The sequence below is a fragment of the Macaca thibetana genome, chromosome 8 (assembly GCF_024542745.1).
Source record: "Macaca thibetana thibetana isolate TM-01 chromosome 8, ASM2454274v1, whole genome shotgun sequence".
Classification (NCBI taxonomy): domain Eukaryota; kingdom Metazoa; phylum Chordata; class Mammalia; order Primates; family Cercopithecidae; genus Macaca; species Macaca thibetana.
In genome coordinates, this window is record NC_065585.1 from 59,697,142 (window position 1) to 59,724,190 (window position 27,049).

The 27,049-nt window shown below is 39.4% G+C and overlaps 1 protein-coding gene across 2 annotated transcripts in view; it reads right to left on the reverse strand.

The window, feature by feature from the left end:
* Window positions 1–23,136, reverse strand: part of E2F5 (E2F transcription factor 5) — a 45,176-nt gene extending 22,040 nt beyond the window's left edge. For both annotated transcript variants that reach the window (XM_050801236.1, XM_050801235.1), the window contains exon 1: window positions 22,903–23,136. In XM_050801236.1, the coding sequence (XP_050657193.1) occupies window positions 22,903–23,136 (234 nt within the window). The remainder of the gene's footprint in view (window positions 1–22,902) is intronic.
* Between the last annotated feature and the right edge of the window lie 3,913 nt (window positions 23,137–27,049).

The following is a 27,049-nucleotide window of genomic DNA, read 5'->3' on the forward strand; positions in this document are numbered from 1 at the left end:
ACTGTCTTGCTGACTAGGAATGTCCTCTCACTTAACTAAAAACTAATAGCTATTTGTTGAAAGCTTATAATGGACTGACTGGGTCAGCATTGGTAATACAGAAGACGGTCCCTGGCATACAGCGAAACATGGGCAAACAAAGGAATAAGTAATTCCATACTGTGATAAAGGATAGTAAGGCAAAAACCCAGGTTGCTGAGAAGGAGAATAAGCAGGAACCTACTTTAGTCACTTCAGATTAAGGAAAGAGTCAGGACAAGCCTCTGTATGCACTATATTCCCTTAGTTTCCATTGCTAACTGTCACAAATGACTAGAAATGTAGTTGTTTAAGACAACGCAAATTTTTAAAATAAAATTGGCAATTAAAAATTGTACATATTTATCATTTACAAAATGTTGTTTTGAAATATGTATACATTGTAGAATGGCTAAATCAGGCCAGTTAACATCCATTATCTCACATACTGATCTTTTTTTTGTGGTGAGAACACTCAAATTCTATTCTCTTAGCAATTTTCAAGAACGCAATACATTGTTTTTAACGATAGTCACAATGATGTGCATTAGATCTCTCAAATTTATTCTTGTCTAACTGAAATTTTGTATCCTTTGACTAACATCTCCCCAAGCTCCTGGTAACCACCATTCCATTCTTAGATTCTATGAATTTGACTATTTTAGACTCTATATGTAAGTGAGATCATGTGTCTTTCTGTGCCTGGCTTATTTGCTTAACAAAACATCCTCCAGGTTCATCCATGATGTCAAAAACTGACAGGATTTCCTTCTTTTTTTATGGTTGAATAGTAGCACAAATTTATTATCTAATAGTTCTATAGATCAGAAGTCCAAAATGGATCTCACTGATCTAAAATCAAAACATTGATAAGGCTGTGCTCCTTCTAGATGCTCTAAGGAAGAATCCATTTCTTTGCCTTTCCAGCTTCTAGAGGCTATCACACTTCCTGGCTCATGACCCCGTCTTCCAACAGCAGAAAGGTCATTTTCAAGCTTCCAACTCTTTGGTTCTCACTCTCTTCTTCCACTTTTAAGAACTTTCTGATTACAACAGGCCCAGCCATATATTCCAGGAAAAATCTCCCCATCTTGGCCGGGCGTGGTGGCTCACGCCTGTAATCCCAGCACTTTAGAAGGCCGAGGCAGGAGAATCACTTGAGGTCATGAGTTCGAGACCAGCCTGACCAACATGGTGAAACCCGAGTGTCTCTACTGAAAATACAAAAATCAGCCAGGCATGGTGGTGGGCACCTTTAGTCCCAGCTACTTGGGAGGCTGAGACAGGAGAATTGCTTGAACCCAGGAGGCGGAGGTTGCAGTGAGCCGAGATCATGCCATTGCACTTCAGCCCAGGCAACTCCGTCTCAAAAAAAAAAAAAAAAAAAAAAGAAAGAATAATCTCCCCATCTTAAAATCAGCTGATTAGCAACTTTGACCTTAGTTCCCCTTTCCTATGTAACTGAACATATTCACAGGTCCTGGGAATTAGGACATGAACATCTTTGAGGGACCACTGATCTGCCTACAAAAACATCTAAAAGAAGGAAAAAAAAAAAACCAAAAACAGATCAGACGGTTTAGAGAAGTGGCCAGTGTGTGTTTGTATATGTGTGGTACAGTGGTGGTGGTGGTGTGTGTGCATGTGTGTTTACACACATGCAGAAGTCCATTTCAGGCAGCAGGAAACGCCTGTGCAGCAGCCCTGAGGTGGGAAAAGAGGGCATGTGAGAGTGCTGAAACAGTCAGTGAGACTGGAGTCATCTAAGAGGGAGTGCATAGACCAGGTGAGAGAGGAAGGAGGGCCAGACTAGGCAGGATGTTGTAGGTGTCTGAATGTTGTTCTAAGTAGAGGTGTAATATAACCTTAAATTCTTAAATTTGATATATATTGATAACATCGGAATTCCTAGGTCAGTTCCCAGCTACTCCCTGAAGCCTTTTATGGCTTTTGTATCACCAATCCTCAAGGCTCAGGTAGGTGCTTCCAAACACCCCTCACAGTGTGAAAAGTGTGGAACTGCCCATTTCTCTTTTTCTGATAACTATAATCTGGAAACTACTAAAATAAAGAACAATGGGGCACATATCTGTGAACACATTTGTTGTATGAAATAGGAAAAAACCACAAAAACGTATATGCCTACTAATAAGAATGGCTAACTCTGGGTAATATGACAGATCAAAATTATGAAGACATTCTTTTTTTTTTTTTTTTTTGAGACGGAGTCTGGCTCTGTCGCCCAGGCTGGAGTGCAGTGGCCGGATCTCAGCTCACTGCAAGCTCCGCCTCCCGGGTTCACGCCATTCTCCTGGCTCAGCCTCCCGAGTAGCTGGGACTACAGGCGCCCGCCACCTCGCCCAGCTAGTTTTTTTTTTTTTTTGTATTTTAGTAGAGACGGGGTTTCACCGTGTTAGCCAGGATGGTCTCGATCTCCTGACCTCGTGATCCGCCCGTCTCGGCCTCCCAAAGTGCTGGGATTACAGGCTTGAGCCACCGCGCCCGGCCAATTATGAAGACATTCTAAATCATGTTTACAATTTGGAAAAACAGGTTGGGTACAGTGGCTCATGCCTTATAATCCCAGCACTTTCAGAGACTGAGGTGGGCGGATCACTTGGGGCCATGACTTCAAAACCAGCCTGGCCAACATGACGAAACCCCGTCTCTACCCAAATACAAAAATTACCCAGGTGTGGTGGTGCACGCCTGTAATTCCAGCTACTTGGGTGGCTGAGGCAGGAGAATCGCTTGAGCCCGGTGGTGGAGGTTGCAGTAAGTCAAGATCTCACCACTGCATTCCAGCCTGGGTGACAGAGAGAGACTCTGCCTCAAAAATTATAATAATATTAATAAGTAGGAAAAATAAACATTTGATCTCAGCTATAAAAAGATGTAAGAAATGGAAAATGCTAAAAATTGTTGACAGTAGTTCTCCGTGAGTGTTGTATACTGGACAAGTTTTACTCTAGACTATATTAACCTTTTCCCAAGCTTTCTACTATTTGTATGTTACTTCAGTGATTGCATTTAAGGTTGGAAAAGGAACATCAGAAAATATATCCTCACTTTCACAAAAATATTAAGATGTAAAAGGAAACTTATGGACTCTTAATTGAGAACAGTCAGTCTTCACTGGCAAAATTAAAACAATGATTTATTTAGGAAGAGATGGAGCAAGATGGCAGAGTAGGACTCTTCAGCAACTTTCCCCAGCAGAAACATCAATTTGAACAAGTATCCATGCTATAGCATACCTTCACAAGAGCTAAGTAAGCCATGTGAGAGATTATACTATCTGGATGCAGCACAATATTAAGAAAAGTCACATTGAAGAGGGTAAGAAGGGAAGTTTTATATTACCCCGTCATCCTTCCCTCAACCCTAAGAAGCATGGCAAGGAGAGAAACACCATCCCTTTAGCACCAATGCTAGGATTGCCAAAGTAAAACCCAACACTGGTGAGACCACCACAACCCCCTGTTCCAGGCTAGTACCCATGGACTGAAGCTCTAGACCCAGCCTGGTGCCAAGCAGGATCACACAGCCCCAGGCTTCAGGCTTTCATGGCAAACTCAATTTCTGGGCTGCACCAATGCCAGGCTGATGTCAGCAGTCCAGGGCTCTGGACATCTCACAACACCAGGGATATCTCAGTGAACTTTGGCTTCAGATGTGCCCCACTCCTGTGCTGGCCACATCTGCCCCAAGCTTCTGGCCTGCCTCAGTGCTCAAAGTGCTGAAAGAAGCCCTGCCAGCCAAGAATACCAAACCCAACAAAGCTGTCCTTCAGAAATGAAGAAGAGATAAAGCCTGTTCCAGAAAAACAGAAGATGAGGGAATTAATGATTACCAGAACTGTTTTACAAGAAATGGTAAAGGGAGGTCTTCAAGCTCAAAAAAAAAAAGGATGCTAAGGAGTAACACAAAACAATCTCAAAGTCTAAAACTCACTGTTAAAAGTAAGTACACTGACTAAAGATATAAGCAATTTATGCAGCATCATCACAGAATTAAAGTATTCTGGATTTTGTATAAAAGTTAAAAGACAAAACTATTAAAAATCATAATAGCCACAATAATTTGTTAAGCAATAGACAATATAAAAAGATAAAACTTGTAACATCAAATATTCAAAATGTGAGGAGGGGACTGGAATAAAAGTGTAGAGGCTTTTTTGTTGTTAAGGTTTTTTTGTTTGTTTTTGTTTTTATGTGATCAAAGTTGTTATCAGCTTAAAATACCCCATTGTAAGATATTTCTTTTGTAAGCCTCATGGTAACAACAAAACAAAAACCTATAGCAGATACATAAAAAGGCAAGGAATCAAAACATACCACTAGACAACAACATAATTTAGCCACAAAAGAAGATAGAGGTAAAGGAAGAAAACGTCTAAAAAACAACTATAAAACAACAAAATGACAGTATTAACTCCTTACCTATAAATGATAACCTTGAATGTAAGTGTTAATTAAGTTCTCCAATAAAAAGGCAAAGTAGTTAAATGGATTTTTTAAAAAAGACTCAACTTTACGCTGCCTATAAGAGGCTTGCTTCACCTGTAAGGACACAGACCGAAAATGAAGGAATGGAAAAATATACTCCATGCAAATAGAAACCAAAAGAAAGCAGGTGTGGCTATACATATATCAGATTAAATAGATTTTAAGTCAAAAACTATAAAAAGATACAAAGGTCACTATCTAATAATAAAACGGTCAATTCAGCAACAGGAGATATAACAATTGTAAATATGTGTGAACCCAATATTGCAGCACCTAAATATATAAAGAAAGCATCAATCTGAATGGAGAAATAAACAGTAATAATAGTAGGGGATTTCAACAGCCCACTTCCAATAATGGAAAGATCAAAAAGAAAGTCAATAAGAAAATATCAAACATAAACTATACTCCAGATCAAATGAACCTAACATCCATCCAACAGTAGTAGAATACACATTCTTCTCAACTGCACATGGAACATTCTCCAGGTTAGATTATATATGAGGCCAAAAAACCAATCATAACAAATTCTAAAAGACTGAGATAATTACAAGTATCTTTTCTGACCACAATCATTAACAAGAGAAACTACAGAATATTCACAAATACATGGAAATTTAAAAACAACATGCTCTTAAACAACTAATGAGTCAATGAAAAAATATAAAGGGAAATTGAAAAATAACAAATGAAAATGGAAACGATATAACAAAATCTATGAAATACAGCAAAAGCAGTTCTAACAGGGTTTTTTTTTTTTTTTAATGCTTGGATTGTCAGAGAAAACTAAGAGGGAATTTTTAATATATACATATATACTTTAAGTTCTGGGGTACATGTGCAGAACGTGCAGTTTTGTTACATAGGTATACACGTGCCATGGTGGTTTGCTGCAACCATCAACCTGCACCTACATTACATATTTCTCTTAATGCTATCCCTCCCGTAGCCCCCCATCCCCCAACAGGCCCCAGTGTGTAATGTTCCCCTCCCTGTGTCCATGTGTTCTCCTTGTTCAGCTCCCACTTGTGAGTGATAACATGTGGTGTTTGGTTTTCTGTTCTTGTGATAATTTGCTGAGAATGATGGTTTCCAGCTTCATCCACATCCCTGCAAAGGACATCAACTCATCCTTTTTTATGGCTGCGCAGTATTCCATGGTGTGTATGTGCCACATTTTCTTAATCCAGTCTATCATTGATGGACATTTGGGTTTGTTCCAAGTCTTTGCTATTGTGAATAGTGCTGCAATAAACATATGTGTGCATGTGTCTTTATCACAGAATGATTTATACTCCTTTGGGTATATACCCAGTAATGGGATCACTGGGTCAAACGGTATTTCTAGTTCTAGATCCTTGAGGAATTGCCACACTGTCTTCCACAGTGGTTGAACTCATTTACACTCCCACCAACAGTGTAAAAGTATTCCTATTTCTCTAATCCTCTCCAGCATCTGTTGTTTCCTGACTTTTTAATGATTGCCATTCTAACTGGTGTGAGATGGTATCTCACTGTGGTTTTGATATGCATTTCTCTAATGACCAGTGATGATGAGCATTTTTTCATATATTTGTTGGCCGCATAAATATCTTCTTTTGAGAAGTGTCTGTTCATATCCTTTACCCACTTTTTGATAGGATTGTTTTTTTCTTATAAATTTGTTTAAGTTCTTTGTAGATCCTGGGTATGAGCCCTTTGTCAGATGGGTAGATTGCAAAGATTTTCTCCCAATTCTGTAGGTTGCCTGTTCATTGTGATGATAGTTTCTTTTGCTGTGCAGAAGCTCTTTAGTTAGATCCCATTTGTCAATTTTGGCTTTTGTTGCCATTGCTTTTGGTGTTTTAGTCATGAAATCTTTGTTCATGCGTATGTCCTGAATGGTATTGCCTAGGTTTTCTTCTAGGATTTTTCTGGTTTTAGATCCTATGTTTAAGTCTTTAATCCATCTTGAGTTAATTTTTGTATCAGGTGTAAGGAAGGGATCCAGTTTCAGTTTTCTGCATATGGCTAGCCAGTTTTCCCAACATCATTTATTAAATAGAGGATCTTTTCCCCATTGCTTGTTTGTGTTGGGTTTGTCAAAGATCAGATGGTCATAGATGTGTGGTGTTATTTCTGAGGCATCTGTTCTGTTCCATTTGTCTATATATCTGTTTTGGTACCAGTACCATGCTGTTTTGGTTACTGTAGCCTTGTAGTATAGTTTGAAGTCAGGTAGCATGATGCCTCCAGCTTTGTTCTTTTGGCTTAGGATTGTCTTGGCAATACAGGCTCTTTTTTGGTTCCATATGAAGTTTAAAGTAGTTTTTTCCAATTCTGTGAAGAAAGTCATTGGTAGCTTTTTGGGGATAGCATTGAATCTATATATTACCTTGCGCAGTATGGCCATTTTTACGATATTGATTCTTCCTATCCATGAACACGGAATGTTTTTTCCATTTGTTTGTGTCCTCTCTTATTTCCTTACGCAGTGGTTTGTCGTTCTCCTTGAAGAGGTCCTTCACATCCCTTGTAAGTTGTATTCTGAGGTATTTTATTCTCTTAGTAGCAACTGTGAATGGGAGTTCACTCATGATTTGGTGCTCTGTTTGTCTGTTATTGGTGTATAGGAATGCTTGTGATTTTTGCACATTGATTTTGTAATCTGAGACTGCTGAAGTTGCTTATCAGCTTAAGAAGATTTTGGGCTGAGACGATGGGGTTTTCTAAATATATAATCATGTCATCTGCAAACAGAGACCATTTGACTTCCTCTCTTCCTATTTGAATACCATTTATTGCTTTCTCTTGCCTGATTACCCTGGCCAGAACTTCCAATTCTATGTTGAACAGGAGTGGTGAGAGGCAGCATCCTTGTCTTCTGCCAGTTTTCAAAGGGAATGCTTCTAGTTTTTGCCCATTCAGTATGATATTGGCTGTGGGTTGTCATAAATTGCTCTTATTATTTTGAGATATGTTCCACTGATACCTATAGTTTATTGAGAGTTTTTAGCATGAAGGGCTGTTGAACTTTGTTGAAGGCCTTTTCTGCATCTATTGAGATAATCATGTGGTTTTTGTCATTGGTTCTGTTTATGTGATCTCTTTTATTCATTTGCATATGTTGAACCAGCCTTGCATCCCAGGGATGAAGCCAACTTGATCGTGGTGGATAAGGTTTTTGATGTGCTGCTGGATTTGGTTTGCAGTATTTTATTGAGGATTTTCACATCAATGTTCATCAGGGATATGGGCCTGAAATTTTCCTTTTTTGTTGTGTCTCTACCAGGTTTTGGTATCAGGATGATGCTGGCCTCATAAAATTAGTTAGGGAGGATTCTAAGAGGGAATTTTATAGCAACAAATGTCTACATCAAAAAAGATATCAAATAACCTAACGTATCTTAACAAATGAAAATGGAAACAACATAACAAAAGCTATGGAATACAGCAAAAGCAGTTCTAACAGGATTTTTTTTTTTTTTTAAATACTTGGACTGTTAGAGAAAACTAAGAGGGAATTTCATAGCAACAAATGTCTACATTAAAAAGTATCTCAAATAACCTAACATACTTCAAGGAATTAGAAAGACAAGAACAAACTAAGCTCAAAGTTAATAGAAAAAAGAAAATAATAATGATCAGGGCAGGAATAAATGAAATACAGGCTAGAAATATAGATCAACAAAACTGAGTTGTTTTCTGTGTTTGTTTGTTTTGAATTTCAACCTTTATTTTAGACAGAGGGGATACATGTGCAGGTTTGTTACACTGGTATACTACATGATGCTGAGGTTTGGGGTGCAGATCCTGTCAACCATGCAGTGAGTACAATAACCAATTGGTGACTTTTCAATCCATACTCCCCTGCCTGCCTCTCCTCTCTAGTAGTATACAGTATCTATTGGCCCCATCTTTATGTCCATCTGTACTCAGTGTTTAGCTCACATTTATAAGTGAGAACATGCCATATTTGGTTTTCTGTTCCTGCATGAATTTACTTAGGATTATGGCCTCTAGCTGCATCCATGTTGCTACAAAGGACATAGTTTCATTCTTTTTATGGCTACGTAGTATTCCATGCCATATACGTACCACACTTTCTTTATCCAATTCACCCTTGATGGGCACCTACGTTGGTTCCATGTCTATGAACTCGTGAGTCCATGTGTCTTTTTGGTAGAATGATTTGTTTTCTTTTGGGTGTATATTCAGTAATGGAATTGCTGGATCGAATGGTAGTTCAATTCTTAGTTCCTTGAGAAATCTCCAAACTGCCTTCCACTGTGGCTGAATTAATTTACATTCCCACCAACAGAGTATAAGCATTACATTTTCTCCACAGTCTTGCCAGTGTGTGTTATTATCTGACTTTATAATAGCCATTCTGACTAGTATGAGACAGTATCTCAGTATGGTTTTGACTTGCATCTCTCTGATTAGTGATCATAAGCATTTTTTCATGTTTGTTGGCCACTTGTGTATCTTCTTTTGAGAAGTGTCTGTTAATATCCTTTGCTGCCTTTTTTTTTTTTTTTAAAGACATGGTCTCACCCTGTTGCCCAGGCTGGGGTGCAGTGGTGCAGTTTCGGCTCACTGCAACCTCTGCCTCCCGCCTTTGCCCATTTTTTAATGGGGTTGTTTTATGCTTGCTGATTTAAGTTCCTTATAGATTCTTTATATGGTTCCTTATAGATTCCTTATAGATCTCACCTTGTCAGATGCATAGTTTGCAAATATTTTCTCCCATTCTATAGGTTGTCTGTTTACTCTGTAGGCTGATGGTTTCTTTTGCTGTGCAGAAGCTCTTTATTTTAATTAGGTCCCACTTGTCAATTTTTGTTTGTGTTGCTATTGCTTTTGGGGACTTAGCTAAAATTTCTTTGCCAAGACCAGTGTTGAGAAGGGGATTTCCTAGGTTTTCTTCTAGAATTTTTTTTTTTTTTTTTTTTTTTTGAGACAGAGTCTCGCTCTGTTGCCCAGGCTGGTGTGCAGTGGCGCAATCTCGGCTCACTGCAAGCTCTGCCTCCAGGGTTCATGCCATTCTCCTGCATCAGCCTCCTGAGTAGCTGGGATTACAGGTGCCCGCCACCACGCCCAGCTAATTTTTTCTTGTATTTCTAGTAGAGAATGGTCTAGTAGAGAATGATCGAGACCAGGATGGTCTCGATCTCCTGACCTCGTGATCCACCTGCCTCAGCCTCCCAAAGTGCTCGGATTACAGGCATGAGCCACTGCACCCGGCCTCTTCTAGAATTTTTATAGTTTGACATCTTACATTTAAATCTTTTATCCATCTTAATTGTTTTACATGGTGAAAGGTAGGGGTCCAGTTTCATTATTTAGCATACGGCTAGTCAGTTATTCCAGCATTATTTATTAAATAGGGAATCCTTTCCCAATTGCTTTTTTTGGTTGGCTTTGTTGAAAATCAGAAGGTTGTAGGTGTACAGGTTTATTTCTGGGTTCTCTATTCTGTTCCATTGGTCTATGTGTCTGTTTTTGTTCCAGTACCATGCTGTTTTGATTGCTGTAGCCTTATAGTGTAGTTTGAAGTCAGGTAATGTGATGCTTTCAGCCTTGTTCTTTTTGCTTAGGATTGCTATTTGGGCTTTTTGGTTCCATATAAATCTTAGAGTAGTTGTTGGTAATTCTGTGACATTGGTAGTTTGGTAAGAATAGCATTGAATCTGTAAATTGCCTTAGGTAGCATACCTATTTTAAAGATACTGATTGTTCCAGTCCATGAGCATGGAATGTTTTTCCATTCACTTGTGTCATTTCTGATGTCTCAGCAGTGTTTTCTAGTTCTCCTTGTAAGAGATCTTTCACATTATTGATTAGCTGTATTCCTAGGTAACTGAATTTTTTTGTGGCAATTGTAAATGGGATTGTGTTCTTGAGTCTCAGCTTGAATGTTACTGGTGTTCAGAAATGCTACTAATTTTTTTTTGCATTGATTATTGAATCCTGAAACTTTTGCTGAAGTCATTTATCAGTGTTAGGAGCCTTTTGGCAGAGTCTTTAGGGCTTTCTAGGTATAGAATCATATCATCAGCAAAGAGAAATACTTTGACTTATTTTCCTATTTGGATGCCCTGTATTTCTTTCCCTTGCCTGATTTCTCTGGCTAGGACTTCTACTACTGTGTTCAAAAGGAGGGGTGACAGTGGGCATCCTTGTCTTGTTCTGGCTCTCAAGGGGAATGGTTCCAGCTTTTGCCCATTCAGTATGATGTTGGCTATGAGTCTGTCATAGATGGTTCTTATTATTTTGAGGCATGTTCCTTTGACACCTAATCTGTTGTGTGTGTGTGTGTGTTTTTTGTTTGTTTGTTTGTTTGTTTTTTTACCATAAGGGGATGTTGCATTTTCTGGGAAGTTTTTTTCTGTGTCTATTGAGATGATCATATAGTTTTCGCTTTTAATTCTGTTTAGGTGAATTACATTTACTGATTTGCATATGTTGAACTCACCTAGCATCCTAGGAATAGAGCCTACTTAATCATGGTGTATTAGCTTTTTGGTGTCCTTTTGGATTTGGTTTGCTAGTATTTTGTTAAAAATTTTTGTATCTATGTTCATCACGGATACTGGCCTGAAATTTTCTTTTTTCATTGTGTCTCTACCAGATTTTGGTATCAGGATGATGCTGGCTTCATAGAATGAGTTAGGGAGGAGCCCCTCCTCCTCAATTTTTCTTCTTCAGTGATCTAACACTGCTAGTGGGGTGTTGAAGTCTGCCACTATTATTGTGTGCCTGTCTTTTTGTAGGTCAAAAAGAATTTATGAGTTTATGAACTTTTTTTACACATTTCTCAAAAGAAGACATACAATAAGTCAATGTGTATATGGAAAAAATGCTTAATATCACTAATAATTAGGGAAATGAAAATTAAAACCACAATGAGATATCACCTCATACCTGTTAGAATGGCTATAATCAAAGACAAAAGATAACAGGTATTGACAAGGATGTGGAGAAAATGGAGCCCTTGCATATTGGAGATGGGAATGGAAATAAGCAGAGCCATTATAAAAACAGTATGGAGGTTCTTTTAAAAACTAAAATTAGAACTACCGTATGACCCAGCAATCCTACTGCTGAATATATATCCAAGGAAAATGAAATCAGTATTTCAAGGAGATAGCTGCACTCCTGTGTTCACTGCAGCATTATTCAGAGTAGCCAGGATATGGAATCAACTTAAAATATCCATCAGTGAATGAATGGAGAAAGAAAATGTGGTATATACAGACCTACCTCCTTTCATTGCACTACTATTTTTTGTGCTAACAGATACTGTGTTTTGTACCAATTGGAGTTTTGTGGCAACCCTGCATCAAGCAAGTTTATTGGCACCATTTTTGCAACAGCATGTGCTCACTTTATGTCTCAGTATCACATTTTGGTAATTCTTACAATATTTCAAACTTTTTCACTATTATTATATCTGTTATTGGGATCTGTGATTAGTGATCTTTGATGTTACTATTGTAACTGTTCTGGGGTAGGAGAAACTGCACCCACATAAGACTATGAACTAATTCAACAAATGTTGTGTATCTTCTGACTGCTCCACTCCTGGCCATTCTCCTGTCTCTGTCTGTCTCCATGGGCCTCCCTATTCCCTCAGACAAAACAATATTGAAATTAGGCCAGTTAATAACCCTATAATGGCCTCTAAGTGTCCAAGTAAAAGGAAGAGTCATATGTCTTCCATTTTAAATCAAAACCTAGATATGATTAAGTTTAGTGAAGAAGCCATGTCAGAAGCCAAGACAAGCCGAAAGCGAGACCTACTGAGGTAAACACTTAGCCAAGTTGCAGATGCAAAGGAAAAGTACTTGAGTGAACTTAAAAGTGCTACTCCAGATGAACACATTAATGATAAGAACGTGAAAAAGGCTTATTGCTGATATGGAGAAAGTTTGAGTGGTCTGAATAGAAGATAAAACTAGCCACTACATTCCTGCAAGCCAAAGCCTAATCCAGAGGAAGGCTCTAACTCTCTTCAATTCTATGAAGGTTGAGAGAGATGAGAAAGCTGAAGAAGAGAAGTTGGAAGCTAGGTTGGTTCATGAAGTTTAAGGAAGCCATTTCCATAACATAAATGTGCAAACCACAAGTGCTAATGTAGTGAAACAAGTGCTGATGTAGAAGCTGTAGCAAGTTACCTAGAAGATCTAGCTAAGATAATTGATGAAGTGGTTAGACTAAACCACAGATTTTCAACGTAGACAAAAAAGCCTTCTATTGGAAGACGATGGCATATAGGACTTTCATAGCTAGAGAAGTCAATGCATGGCTTCAAAGCTCCAAAGGACAGGCTGAGTCTCTTGTTAGGGTTGAATGCAGTTGGTGACTTTAAGTTGAAGCCAATGTTCATTTAGCATTCCAAAAGTCCTAGGGCCCTTATGATTGATATTAAATCTCCTCTGCCTGTGCTCTATAAATGGAACAACAAATCCTGGATGACAGTACATCTGTTTACAGTGTGGTTTACTAAATATTTTCAGCCTGCTGTTAAGACCTACTCAGAAAACAAGATTCCTTTCAAAATATTACTGCTCTTTGACAATGCACCTGATCACCCAAGAGGTCTGATGGAGATGAACAAAGAGATTAATGTTGTTTTCATGCCTGCTAATACAACCTCCATTCTCCAGCCCATGAAGGAAGGAGTAATTCTGACTTTCAAGTTTTCTTTTGAAACACATTTTGTAAACCTATAGCTGCCACAGATATTGATTCCTCTGACGGATCTGGACAAAGTATAGCTTTCTGGAAAGGATTCACCATTCTAGATACCATTATGAACATCCATAATTCATGAGAGGAGGCAAAAATATCCATATTAATAGAAGTTTGGAAGAAGTTGATTCCAACCCTCATGAATGACTTTGAGGTGTTCATGACTTCAGTGGAGGAAACTAAAGATTCAATTTAAAAAAAGCAATAGAACTAGAAGTGAAGCCTGAAGATGTGACTGAATTGCTGCAATCTTATGATGAAACTGTAATAGATGAATACTGGCGTATGATGGATGGGCAAAGGAAGTGGTTTCTTGAGATGGAATTTACTCCTAGTGAAGATGCTGTGAACATCGTTGAAATGACAACAGAGGATTTTAAATATTTCACAAGTTTAGTTGATAAAGCACAAGAAGGTTTGAGAGGGCTGACTCCAATTTTGAAAGAAGTTCTAATGTGGGTAAAATGCCATCAAACAGCATTTTATGCTACAGAGAAATCTTTGCTACAGAGAAATCTTTTGTGAAAGGAAGAGTCAATTGATGTTGCAAACTTCATTTTTGTCTTCTTTTAAAAAATTGCCACAGCCACCCCAACCTTCAGCCACCATACCCTGATTAGTCAGCAGCCATCAACATTGAGGCAAGATCTCTACCATCAAAATGATTGACTTAATGCAGGCTCAGATGATCATTAACATTTTTAAACAATATAGGATTTTCTAATTAAGGTCTGTACACTTCTTTTTAAGACATGCTACTGCATACTTAATAAAGTATAGTGTAAATGTAAGTTTTCTATGCACTGGGAAACAAAAAAATCTGTGGGACTCATTTTATTGCAATATTCATCTTATTGTGGTGGTTTGGAACTGAACCCACTGGAACTGAACATTATGTTAAACAAAATAAATCAGGCACAGAAAGAGAAACACCACATGATCTCACCCAAATGTGGAATGTAAAAATGTTGATCTCATAGAAGTAGAGAGTAGCATGATGGTTACCTGGGCCTGGGGCGGGGCAGGGAGGAGTGGTTGGGGAGGTATTGGTCAAAGGATACAAATTTCAATTAGAAAGAAGTGCAAGCAATCTATTGTAAAATATGGTGAGTGTAGCTCGTAACACATTGTACTAGGTTAGTGCAAAAGTAATTGTGGTTTTTGTGATTAAATTGCAAAAACCACAATTACTTTTGCACCAGCCTATACTGTGCTAAGAAAAATGCGGGATGTTAGCCTCATCAAATATGGAAGAGAAACAACCTGTAGTCAAAAGGGAGTGATTTGTTAAGTGGTACCTGTCTATCTCGTGACTAGACGTACCAACCAGGGAAAGGCAAAGTATGGAAAGGGGTAACTTTTGTGCTTCCAAAGTAGCTAAGCAGAAGTGGGGAAGCAGTTTTGTCAAATGATCTTTGATTAGGCAAACACCGAGTTTTAAAGAGGCTGTCAAGTTGAGGCCACTTGGTCCATTAGCTGGTGCAGCAAGACCACTACTCAACATTTTCACACTGCCACAAGATTGTTCCTCTAATGGAGTAATGCCCTAGTTTCTCGGAGATGCTGTAAGTGGCATGATGTTACCTAACGCTTAGGCTTAGTTTGATTTCTGGGTCCACCATATGTGTTCTTAAGATGCCAACCTGTTGCTTTTTTTTTTTCCATTTAAAAGGATAGTACCTGCTCCCTCTAACCACCTCACCCCATTCTTGAATGATGTTTTATCCTTTGGAAAGAACAAGGCTATGATGTAGTGACTACTGTCTGTATCTCCTGTGTGTGTCTGTTCTTGTCACAAATGTATTTGGGGACACTGGATGCACTGATTTTCTGTAATAAAGTTTTTTAATCACTCTTCCCAAAAAGTAAAAAATAAAACAAAAAAAAATGCTGGATGTTAAGTGTTTTCACCACAAAAATCATAACTATGTGAGGCAATGCATATATTAATTAGCTAGCCAATGTATATATACTTCAACACATCATACAGTATATGATAAATATATACAATTTTATCTATCAATTTAAGAAATACAAACAGAAAAAATAAATATTTTTAAAAATACCAATATTTATCATACTAAAGAAATGGCATAATACAATATACATACCCAGTCAAATATATGTGTAAGCACATTAATAGGTATCTCATCCAAACATTTCGTGGCCATGTTCACTGATGGGAAGTGGCAGGATAAGGACCAAAAACTCAGAACTGGTGTCTTAAGTTTTAAGTCAATTTATCTTGTCCAGAACTAGAAAAATGAGATGGCTGACTCCCTTTCTTCTTTTATCTATTAAAGTTGTTTTTTCAAATCATGCCAAAACTTCAGGGCCGGGAGCAGCGGCTCACACCTGTAATCCCAGCACTTTGGGAAGCTGAGGTGGGTGGATCATTTGAGGTTGGGAGTTTGAGACCGGCCTGGCCAATATGGTGAAACCCCATCTGTACTAAAAAAAAAAAAATACAAAAATTAGCCAGGTGTGGTGGCATGCGCCTGTAATCCCAGCTACTCAGGAGGCTGAGGTGGGAGAATTGCTTGAACCCAGGAGGTGGAAGTTGCAGAGAGCTGAGATGGCACCACTGCACTCCAGCCTGGGTGACAGAGCAAGACTCCATTTCATAAAAAAACAAAAAAAACTTCAGAGGTAGGTATAACATTTGCTTAGCATGTTGGTTCATGGCATCAATTCTGGCATTAGATTATTGTATTTCACTTACTGTGGATATCAGGTATGGCATTTAACTTCTTTATGACTTGATTTCCTAATCAGAAAATGGAGATGTAGTATCTCCTTTATACTTTTGCTATGAGGATTAAATGAACACAAGGAAAGTACCTGGCACAGTGCTAGTCATTTAGTAATAGTATAATATTTTTCACTATGATATAGCTTTTGTCTCCTGAGAATTATTTCTTCCATTTAGCCAAACGCCTTGCATTTGATAGATGTTTAATGATTAGACCCTGGAATAGATGTATCTTTATCTATGTATTTTAATAGGCTTCATATTTTATTTTAGTTCTATTTCCACAGGTAACAAAGGCTTTGTATTTTTAAGCAGTTTTAAATTCACATCAAAATTGACCAAAATGTAGAGAAAGCTCCCATATGCCCCCGTCCCTGCTCATGCACAACCTCCCCCATTTACAACGTCCTGCACCAGAGTGGTACATTTCTTACAGTTGATGAATCTACACATGATTATCATCCAAAATCCATAGTTAGGGTTAACTCTTGCTGTTTTACACTATGAGTTTTGACAAATGCATAATGACATGTATTCATCATTATGGTACCATTCAGAATAGCTTCACTACCCTAAACACAGTCTGTGCTCCATCTATTCATCCCTCCTACCTTCTAGCCTCTGGCAACCACTGATATTTTACTGTCTCCTTAGTTTTGCCTTTTTCTGAATGTCATATAGTTGGAATCATAGAGTTCACAGTCTTTTCAGATTGGCTTCCTTCACTTAGTAATATGCATTTAAAGTTCTTCCATATCTTTTCATGAATAATACTATATTGTCTGGATGTACAACATTTATATTTTTACCTGCTGAAGAGTATCTTGGTTGCTTCCCAAGTTTCAGCAATTATGAATTAAGATGCTATGAATATCTACGTGTAGGTTTCTGTGTAGTCATGAGTTTTCAACTCTTTTGGGTAATACCATGGGAACACAATTACTGGATTGTATGGTAAGAATATGTTTAGTTTTCTAAGAAACTGCTAAGTTGTATTCCCAAGTGGCTATACCATTTTGCATCTTCATCATCAATGAATGAGAGTTCCTGTTGCTCCACATCCTTGCTAGCTTTTAGTGTTGTCAGTCTTTTGGATTTTTCACCATTCTAATAAATATGCAGTGGTATCTCATTGTTGATAGTTTGTGGCAAAATACATAAAACATCAAATTTATCATCTTAATCATTTTAAGTGTACAGTTCAGTAGTATTAAGTACATTCTCAACATTGTGCAACCAATCATCAGAACACTTCATCCTGCAAACCTGAAACTATACACATTGTATGAGTTTGCTAGGGCTGCCAAAACAAAGTGCCACAGGCTGGGTGGCTTAAACAACAGAAATTTATTTTCTCACAATTCTGGAAGCTAGAAGTCCAAGATCAAGGCATTCATTGGCCCATTTGGTTTCTTCAGAGGCCTCGCTCCTTGGCTTACAGATGATCACCTTCCTGCTGTGTCCTCACATGGTCTTTCCTCTGGGTGGGAGCATCCGTGGCGTCTCTTTGTATATCCAAATTTCCCCTTTCTCATAAGGCCCCCAGTCAGATTAGATCAGGTCACAGCTTAATTTTAGCTTAATTATCTTCAAACGCCCTATCTCCAAATACAATCACATTCTGAGGTATGGAGGTAAAGTCTTCAACATATGAATTTTGGGGGACATATTTCAGCCTCTAACATCCATTAAGCAACAAATTCCATTCTGTCTTCCCTCAACCCCTGGTAACCACCCTTCTCCATTCTGCCTCTAAGAATTTGACTACTCTAGGTACCTCACATAAGTGGAATCATACAGTATTTATCTTTTTTTGTGACTGACTTATTTCACCTAGCATTATATCCTCAAAGTTCATCATGTTGCAGCATATGTCAGCATTTTCTTCCTTTCTAAGGCTGAAGAATATTCCATTGTATATATACCATAATTTGTTAAGCTACTCATCTATTGATGGACATTGGGATTCCATCCGCATTTTGGCTATTATGAATGCTGCTGTTATGAACACAGGTGTATACACACCTTCTTGAGGCCCTGCTTTCAATTCTTTGGGTATACACCCAGGAGTTGAAGGGTCCTGAGAATCTGTAAGCATGCACTAAAGTTCTGGCTGTACTACCCACATATCTCTCCTTAGGCTAATTCTACCTTAAAATATTTGCCCGGTATTATAAACTAGGGTCTTTAGTTGTTGTTGTTGTTGTTGTTTTTTGAGACAGAGTCTCGCTCTGTCACCCAGGCTGGAGTGCAGAGGCGCGATCTTGGCTCACTGCAAGCTTCGCCTCCCGGATTCACGCCATTCTCTTGCCTCAGACTTCTGAGTAGCTGGGACTACAGGCGCCCGCCACCATGCCCAGCTAATTTTTTTTGTATTTTTAGTAGAGACGGGGTTTCACCGTGTTAGCCAGGATCGTCTCCATCTCCTGACCTCATGATCTGCCTGCTTCAGCCTCCCAAACGGCTGGGATTACAGGCATGAGCCACCACGCCCGGCCAAACTAGGGTCTTAAATTATTTATTTATACCAGGATGTATGTAACTCAGGCTATCATAAACGGGTACGCATCAGGGACCTGTCAGATAAGACGCACCATACTTTATCACATTAACTCAGGTATCATTCAGGTAATTTGTAAGTTAAAGAATTATAATAAAGGAGATAAGCAATCTTCATCATGCTTAAAAAAGCTCAAGATGACACCAAAATGGCAAATAAGATGTATAAATTTAGTTATAACTTACATTTAATAGGAATTTTCAAAACAACATACAGATACATAGTCATGACTATCTTAACAGTTGTTCAAATTCTTAACTGTGAACAAGTGGAATCCTAGCTTAATTTATGCAATAACAGAATTTGCCACCAATACCCTCATTTTCAGGAGTGCAGTACCTCCCTTTTCACAATGGGCAGAGGAATAAGAATAATCATGCATTTTTCCATGCCCTTACACAAATGGAAACCTACCTACATACATTTATTTTTGAAGACGACTGAAAGATGGTATAACACAGAGAATAACAATAAATGGTCTAGTTTTGAATCTTAGCTCTCACTTTCTACTGTGTAACTCCAGGCAAGTTATCTAACCTATCTTGGCCTACTTAACTAGAAGTTTCTTATGCTGTGAAATGGGGCTATTCTGCCAAAATGTTCACTGTTGTTAAGAGGATAACATTAGCTAAAAACATGTAAAATGTTTTGCATGTAGTAAGTTCTTGATATATATTAGCTATTAACAGCATAAACTTGCAAACCACATAGCTTGAAATAACCATGATATAATCTCTTATCTCACTGGAATAAAGAAATAATAACTATCCCACCTCCACTACTGTAAATGAGACTATATAGTGTGGGTGAAGCTGCAGAGATAATGAATAAACTTTCCTCAAATCACTTTCAATGTCTTTCTATTGCCTCCTAATTGTTAAGTTACACTATAACAGCTTTATTAAAATTGATTTTCTGTGTTGAGCCATGTTTTTTTTTTTGAGACACGGTTTTGCTTGTTGCCCAGGATGGAGTGCAGTGATGCGATATCGGCTCACTGCAACCTCCGCCTCTTGTGTTCAAGCAATTCTCCTGCCTCAGCCTCCCAAGTAGCTGGGATTATAGGCACCCACCACCACACCTGGCTAATTTTTTTGTATTTCTAGTAGAGAGGGGTGTCACCATGGTGGGCAGGCTGGTCTCGAACGCCTGACCTCAGGTGATCCGCCCACCTCAGCCTCTCAAAGTGCTGAGATTACAGGTGTGAGCCACCACACCTGGCCAAGCCATGTTTTCAATTAATTATACTATTAAGAAGAAATGTGTCACTAAGATACAACCTTACATTCTTATTCTTCAGCAGTATAAGACAGAAAAGAAATAGCATCTATGTGGTCTAGGATACTTTATGATATCCAAAATATTTGAATATTTTACTTGAAGTTTGATATACTTTTTTTATTATTTGGAATATTCAAAAACTGTTTCTTCAAAGCCAGGTGCGGTGGCTCATGCCTGTAATCCCAGCACTTTGGGAGACCAAGGTAGGCGAATACATTTGAGTTCAGAAGTTCGAGACCAGCCTGGAAAACATGGCAAAACCCTGTCTCTACTAAATATACAAAAATTAGCCAGGCATAACGGTGTACACCTGTAGTGCCAGCTACTTGGGAGGCTGAGGCAGAAGAATTGCTTGAGCCCGGGAAGTGGAGGTTGCATTGATCTGAGATTGTATCATTGCACTCTGGCCTGGGCAACAGAATGAGACCCTGTCTCAAAACAAACAAACAAAAAAACAAAACCAACCAAAAAACCATATATATACATAGTTCCTTCAACTGCTTTTAAAAAGTCAAGTGTATAACTTAAAAGTTTCAAAAAAATTATGCTGAAATATGCCCCCACCAAAGTAAGAATACAAGAAAAAGAGAAAATGTGTCTTTATAATTTCAAATTAGAGGAAATTTATAATTGTCAGTGTGAGTCCATCTCTAATATGTATTATCAAACATGTCTTAATGGGCATGGTATAGTGGCTCACACCTGTAATCTCAGCACTTTGAGAGGCTAAGGCGGGCGGATCATTTGAGGTTGGGAGTTCAAGACCAGCCTGGCCAACATGGTGAAACCCCATCTCTACTAAAAATACAAAAATGAGCCGGGAATGGTGGCGGGCGCCTGTAATCCCAGCTACTTGGGAGGCTGAGGCAGGAGAATTGCTTGAATCCGGGAGGCAAGAGCTGCAGTGAGCAGAGATCACACCACTGCACTCCAGCCTGGGCGACAGTGAGACTTCATCTCAAAAAAAAAAAAAAAAAAGTCTTAACGATCTTTTACTATGGTGTACAACACAAAATATCATCAGAAAGATTTCAATGTAAGATTTTTACATATATAAGTATATATAAATAAATGAAAAAGATGTAAAATACATAAAATGTATATGTTTTTCATACATATATACGAAAACTAATGACATTCAAACTCTTTTCTAGGAGTATAAAGTCATTAATATGAGACATAGTGTTATTGTAGAAACCTTCAAATTTTTAAGAGAGTTCCAGAATGAATAAAGCAATTATTGCTATGAAATATCAAACTTTATATCCTACTCACTGCCTCTGTGACTTCTGTAGGGCAATTATATGGCCACAGATGAAACAGGAGGAAGCTAAAGAATTTCAAGTCAAGAAAGGGCAAAGTTACACCATGTCCTGAGGCAAGCTGAGGGAGAAGACCTCAAAGTCTGGTCATCAGAGTTCAGTTTTATCCGGAAAACCCCAAACTTCCCTGATTTTCTTACAATAAAGTCACAGGCTACAGCTGAATTTCTAGATTTTGAACAGCAGTTTGCAACCTGTACTTTGTAACATTCCTGGCTTTCTCTGATAACGTCATGACTTCCTGTGAAATTCTTTAAACAGAATCAATTTTAATTCACTACAGTTTAAATACTACACATGCCATACATCACTTTCAGGGAGAGAATGGAAAAAGGGGCTGTGGTGGAAAAAAGAGAACAAGGAATTTCTAGAGGTGGGAAAAAAAATTCCAGGAATAACGTTTCAAAAAGAAAATAGTAGAAATTACTTACCAAAATGCAAATTATGTGCAGCATGCCTCACTTGTATGAAGTTGAACAATTTAGATAATTCAGTTCAACAATCACTGACTGAACACCAACTATATCCAGGGAACGGAGAGGGCACTGAAAGATCTACTTCCCCTTGGGCTACACTGGAGGAAGGCCTCTAGCAGAAGAGTTGGCCCCTGCAAGTCTTGGCCCTTACATTCAGGGAGCTGCCACTGCTTTATGCAGAGCCTTGAGAATGCAGTGACACTCTCTAGCCAGGTAAGGTGGTCCAGGCACTCCCCTGGGTGCTGGTCCCAATCCTCCAAGGACACATTTAGGGAGTCCAAGGGGATTTGCAGTGATTACTGACCGGTTAGTACTTTTTGTTTGTTTCTAAAACTTTGGTTCTTAAACTTGGCGCGCAGAGTGACCACATTCTCTTTATCCTGAGCGCTGTTGAATTCTTCCAAATCCTTCCTAGATCGGTTAAGTCATTCTGTATGACAGAACAGCTTTTGATGCCTGCTCCTGTTTGAAAAATCTGAACGCAGTAAAGGACGACGCAGGGAGAAAGTTTACTGAGCACTTCCACCTCTTTGGATGAAAGTTGTAAAATATTCCCTTTTTGTGTGATAGCAGATCTCATTTTTAGAAACCCATGCCACATGCCACATGAAGTCACAAATCAAATATCCCTCCTAACTATCAGGGTGATGAAAGAAGTGCATAAGGAAGACAATACTATTTTATCGGGGAGGGGCGTGGAAAGAAGTAGTCTTTTTTTTTTTTTTTTTTTCCCCTTTCATCTGGTGGAGATGGCAGACTGGGTTTTGTTTTTCCTCCTTTTTATTTAAACTACAGGAACATGGTTCCAACTGGAATTGCCTATTAAAACCATCCATTCTTAACAGCAAAATCGATATCCACGGTGTCTCCGGGCAAAGCGCCCGTTACCCCGTGAGCCTCTGCCACAGGTGGACGCTGAGCAACAGACACTCGGTTGCCCTCAGGTCCCTGCGCCCGGAGACAGAAGCCACGCGGGCGCGCTCGAGGTCCTGGGCTCTTTGTCGAGAGCCCGGCGTGGCGCCGGGCCCTATTGGTTACGCGTCCGCTCGGGGCCATCCTGGTCCCTCGTCCCTCCCCCATCCTGGCGTACAGGACCTGGGCGCAGGCCACATGGTCCAAGGACTGTCCGGTCCCGGGTCCCCGCTAGGCGCGTCTACACCACGCCGCTAGACCCACGCGGCGAGGGGCTGGGCTTCCCCGGGACCCACGGGTTCCGAAGTCCGCCCCCGTCCCCGCCTCCCGAGCTCACCGCTTTGAGATCCAGAACGCCGTCCTTGGCCTCCTGCAGCAGCGACACAAACTTGGTAGTGAGCAGCCCCAGGCTCTTCTCGTGCCTGCTGCTGCCGCCCCCGGCGCCCCCAAGCTGCTGCGGCGGCGGCGGCTGCGGGGCTTGCGCCTGCGGAGGCTGCGGCTGCGGCCGCTGGCCCTGCCCCTGCCCTGGCGGCGCCTGCTGGCCCGAGCTCGCGGGCTCTGCCGCCGCCATCGCGTCCCGGCCCCGCGGTGGTCGGGCCCCCGCGCACTTTCGCTCGCCGGCCCCGCCCGCGGCCACCTGCCGGGTCGGCTCCGCTGCAGCCGCTTCCCCGCCGGTCGACAGCGGCAGTACTGGTCGCTGGCTGCTGCAAACAACAGGTGTGCGGCGCCCACGGGAGTCTGGGCCGCTTGTCACGCCGGGTCTCCGCCCCCTCCCCAAGCCCGGGGAAGCGTGAATGAGGCCCACGACCGTGGGGGGAAGGGGTGGAAACGAGGAGAAGGGGCTGCGTGCGAGGGGTGGGGACCTGAGTTTAAATGGCAGGAAGTGACGCCGCCGCCCGCCGTTGCCTAGAAACACATTTTTCTGTAGGAAGGAGGAGCGCACGAGGAGGAGGAGGGGTGTCGGCGCGTGTGTTTCACACTCGCCTCCCTGGCGTTCGCGAGCTGACCCGAGGAATGGTAATCTCACGCGGCAAAGCAGGGAGAAAGAAAAAAAGGAAACAAAAGAAAAAAGACTTTTATCTGGGCAGAAAGTCACAACGCCCAGCGGCCAAACGTTTTTGAGCCGTGAAGTTGGTTGACTGCTCAGTTTGCAGAGCTTCTGCAGTGGGTTACTTACTTTCTCTGGACGGTTTCTGCTATCTTGCTCTTTTCAAGCTCTAGCATCGTTTGCAAATATTTCAATGACTTGGACCAAGTGCAACGTTTTACTTTATAGCTCATCCTTTTAGATTCGGAGTACAGGAAAAGGCATCGTGGAGTGTTAGGGTTGGTTTTCATCAGTCCTTTCTAAGGCCTTTCCTTTCTACATAGAGAAACGCGTAGAGAGAGAAGTTGTGAATTGCCAAAGACAGGCCGTTAGATTCCAGATCTCCTGTGTTTGACCAAAGTTCTTAGTATCTTATTTGAACCAAATTATATTGTATTTGGAATATTGGGTAGCCACAGGCCCTTGGACTTCAGTGATATTCCAAACCGTTGATGGCAAATGACATCATGGAGATACGAGTAAAAGAAAGTTGGGATTTTTTTTCCTCATTATATTACAAACTCTTGAGAATCCAGACTAAATTTTAAATGACTTGGTGTCACACTCAACACTTTGAATATAGTAGACAATAAAGATTAGGTGAATGAGACCAGTAGCGGTGGCTTACTGGTGATTACGTCTGTAATCCCAGCACTTTGGGAGGCCAAGGCAGGCAGATCATTTGAGGTCAGGAGTTCGAGACCAGCGTGGCCAACATGGTAAAAACCCCATCTCTACTAAAAATACAAAAATTAAAATTAGCTGCGCATGATAGTGCCCGCCTATAGTCCCAGCCACTCCAGAGGCTGAGGCAGGAGGATCTCTTAAACCTGGGAGGCAGAGGTTGCAGTGAACCGAGATGGCACCACTGCACTTCAGCCTGGGCAACAAAGTGAGACTCTGTCTGAAAAAAAAAAAAAAAAAAAAAAAAAAAAAAAAAAAGATGATTCCGTATGGCAGTAATTAATCAGGAAGATTTCATGCAAAGAAAGATTTTGCTAAATTTTACATAACAATAAACTAACAAAAAAAGGTCACCGAAGTAGCATCAAATACAACAGCAGCGTTAACTAGTAAAGCTGAACATACCATTTATATAACACATCATAGGCACAGAACTTTATAACCTTTATTAATAACCTATTCATAATAGCCTTTATTTTAATCAAATAAATCTATAAACTTAAAGTTGAAAATCTGAAGTAAAACCTGAAAAATTCAGTTGATGCAACCATTTTCCAACAACCTATGTGAGCAAGGCTATCTCTATGTGATTTGACATGTTTTGCAAATTTATTTTATTGATTATTGTCAAAGAGTATTTCTTAGAATGTACTGAATTAGGAAGATTCTAATTTGTTTTTAACTTTATAACAGAACATTCTGTTATATGTGCAGGGACAGGAATTAATAAAACTAAATGTACTGATATTTTTAAAACTTACACTTCTATGGTGTCTTAGTTTGAGAAAGTACCATAAACTGGGTGACTTAAATAGCAGAAATTAATTTTCTCACAGTTCTGGAGGCTGCAAGTCCAAGATCAGGAGGCTGCCATGGCCAGGCTGTGGTGAGGGCCCCCTTCTTGGCTGTCGGATTGTGGCTTTCTCATTGTGTCCTCATATGGCAGACAGAGAGAGAGAGAGAGACAGAACAGAGAGAGCACAAGCTCTCAGATTTCTTATAAGGGCACTAATTCCATCTGAGGGCTCAATCTTCATGACTTCATCTAAACCTAATCACCTCCCAAAGGCCCCACCTGCAAATACCATCACATTGAGGGTTAGGGTTTCAACATACAAATTTTTGGGAGATATAGTTCAGTTCATGGCATGTAATCATATTTTATAGTAGCTATCTTGGTAATTTTTAAAAACAATATCTTTTAAATTTCAGCTTTAAAAGGTTTTCTACAAAGCAATTATTAGTGATTCTAAAAGGTCAATTAAAAATTTATTTTGTACTGTTATTTGTGTTTTTCACAATGAATTTTTCATCTCTTTAGATTGCCTGGGGTTCAATTAGAAATTATTCACAAATTAGCAGGCATTTTAATTAGCATTCAAAATCTTATGTCTGTCTGAAGAGCTAAAAATCACTTATACCAGTGGTTCCCAGACCTTAGGAAGAAAAATAATCTACAATGTTTGTTAAAAATATAGATGCTTGGATCCAAACCCCAGGGATCAAATTAGCATTTGATATGAGAATATGACCTGTGAGTCCACATTTTTCACAGTTCAGATAATTCTAATGCACAACATAGTCACTCTTTGAGAAACACCAAATAGCACAATGAAAAATAATGCAATATATATTTTTCCTAAAAATCGACAAAGAACAGAGACTGATAATGCAAAAGGTTTTTAAATATTGCTAAATGTTTTTAAAAATTCTATTTTTTTAAAAAAACTAAGAAGCATGATTTTTAAAAAGTTATGATACAAATAACCTTTAAGAACATGATATTGATCAGTTTTGTAATCTAACTTTTATTTCTGTATCCTTTTGACTATAAAGGAAATAACTCTCAAAAGTCTGTAAATTCCTACATCAGTTCTTTGTGCCATTTCTGACAAAGGCTTAAAAATTATTTCCAGCAAAAGTCAAAACTGGCTGGGTGCTCACGCCTGGCCGGGCACTCACTGTTTATAATCCTAGCACTTTGGAGGGCTGAGAGAGGAAGATCACTTGAGCCCAGGAGCTCAGGACCAGCCTGGACAACATGGCAAAAACCCATTTCTACAAAAACTACAAAAATTAGCCGGGTGTGGTAGTGCACACTTGTAGCCCCAGCCACTAGAGAGGCTGAGGTGAGAGGATCACTTAAGCCCAAGTGGTCAAGGATGTAGTGACCTGTGATCCTGCCACTGCACTCCAGCCTGGGTGATAGAGTGAGAATCTATCTTAAAAAAAAAAAAAAAAAAAAAAAAATTGAACTAAACTAAATTTCATTGACCTGTAAGGGTAATAAATGCATGACAGTAATCCTTCATTAAATTCAAATTATGCTGATTAGTTGGGTAGATACTATTATCTATTATAATATTGTTTATATGCCCCTGATTAAATTTTCTTTTTTAAATGCATTTTGGAAGTGCAGCTCCTTATCTAGTTCAGGACTAAGAGGGAAGGCTTAAATATTTTGAAATAGAACAATTTATTAGTCCACAGCTCTTTAAACTTATAGTATCTAACATTTGTGGAATTTCACAAATGCCATTTTTATAGAGATTCAGGATCAATTTACAATATGTACAGTTTTGTCATAATCTGGTAGTTAAATATTTAAGAAAATCCAACACAATTTTGTTTATTGATGATGGCAGACTTTTTTTTTTTTTTTTTTTTTTTTTTTTTTGAGATGGAGTTTTGCTCTTGTTGCCCAGGCTGGAGT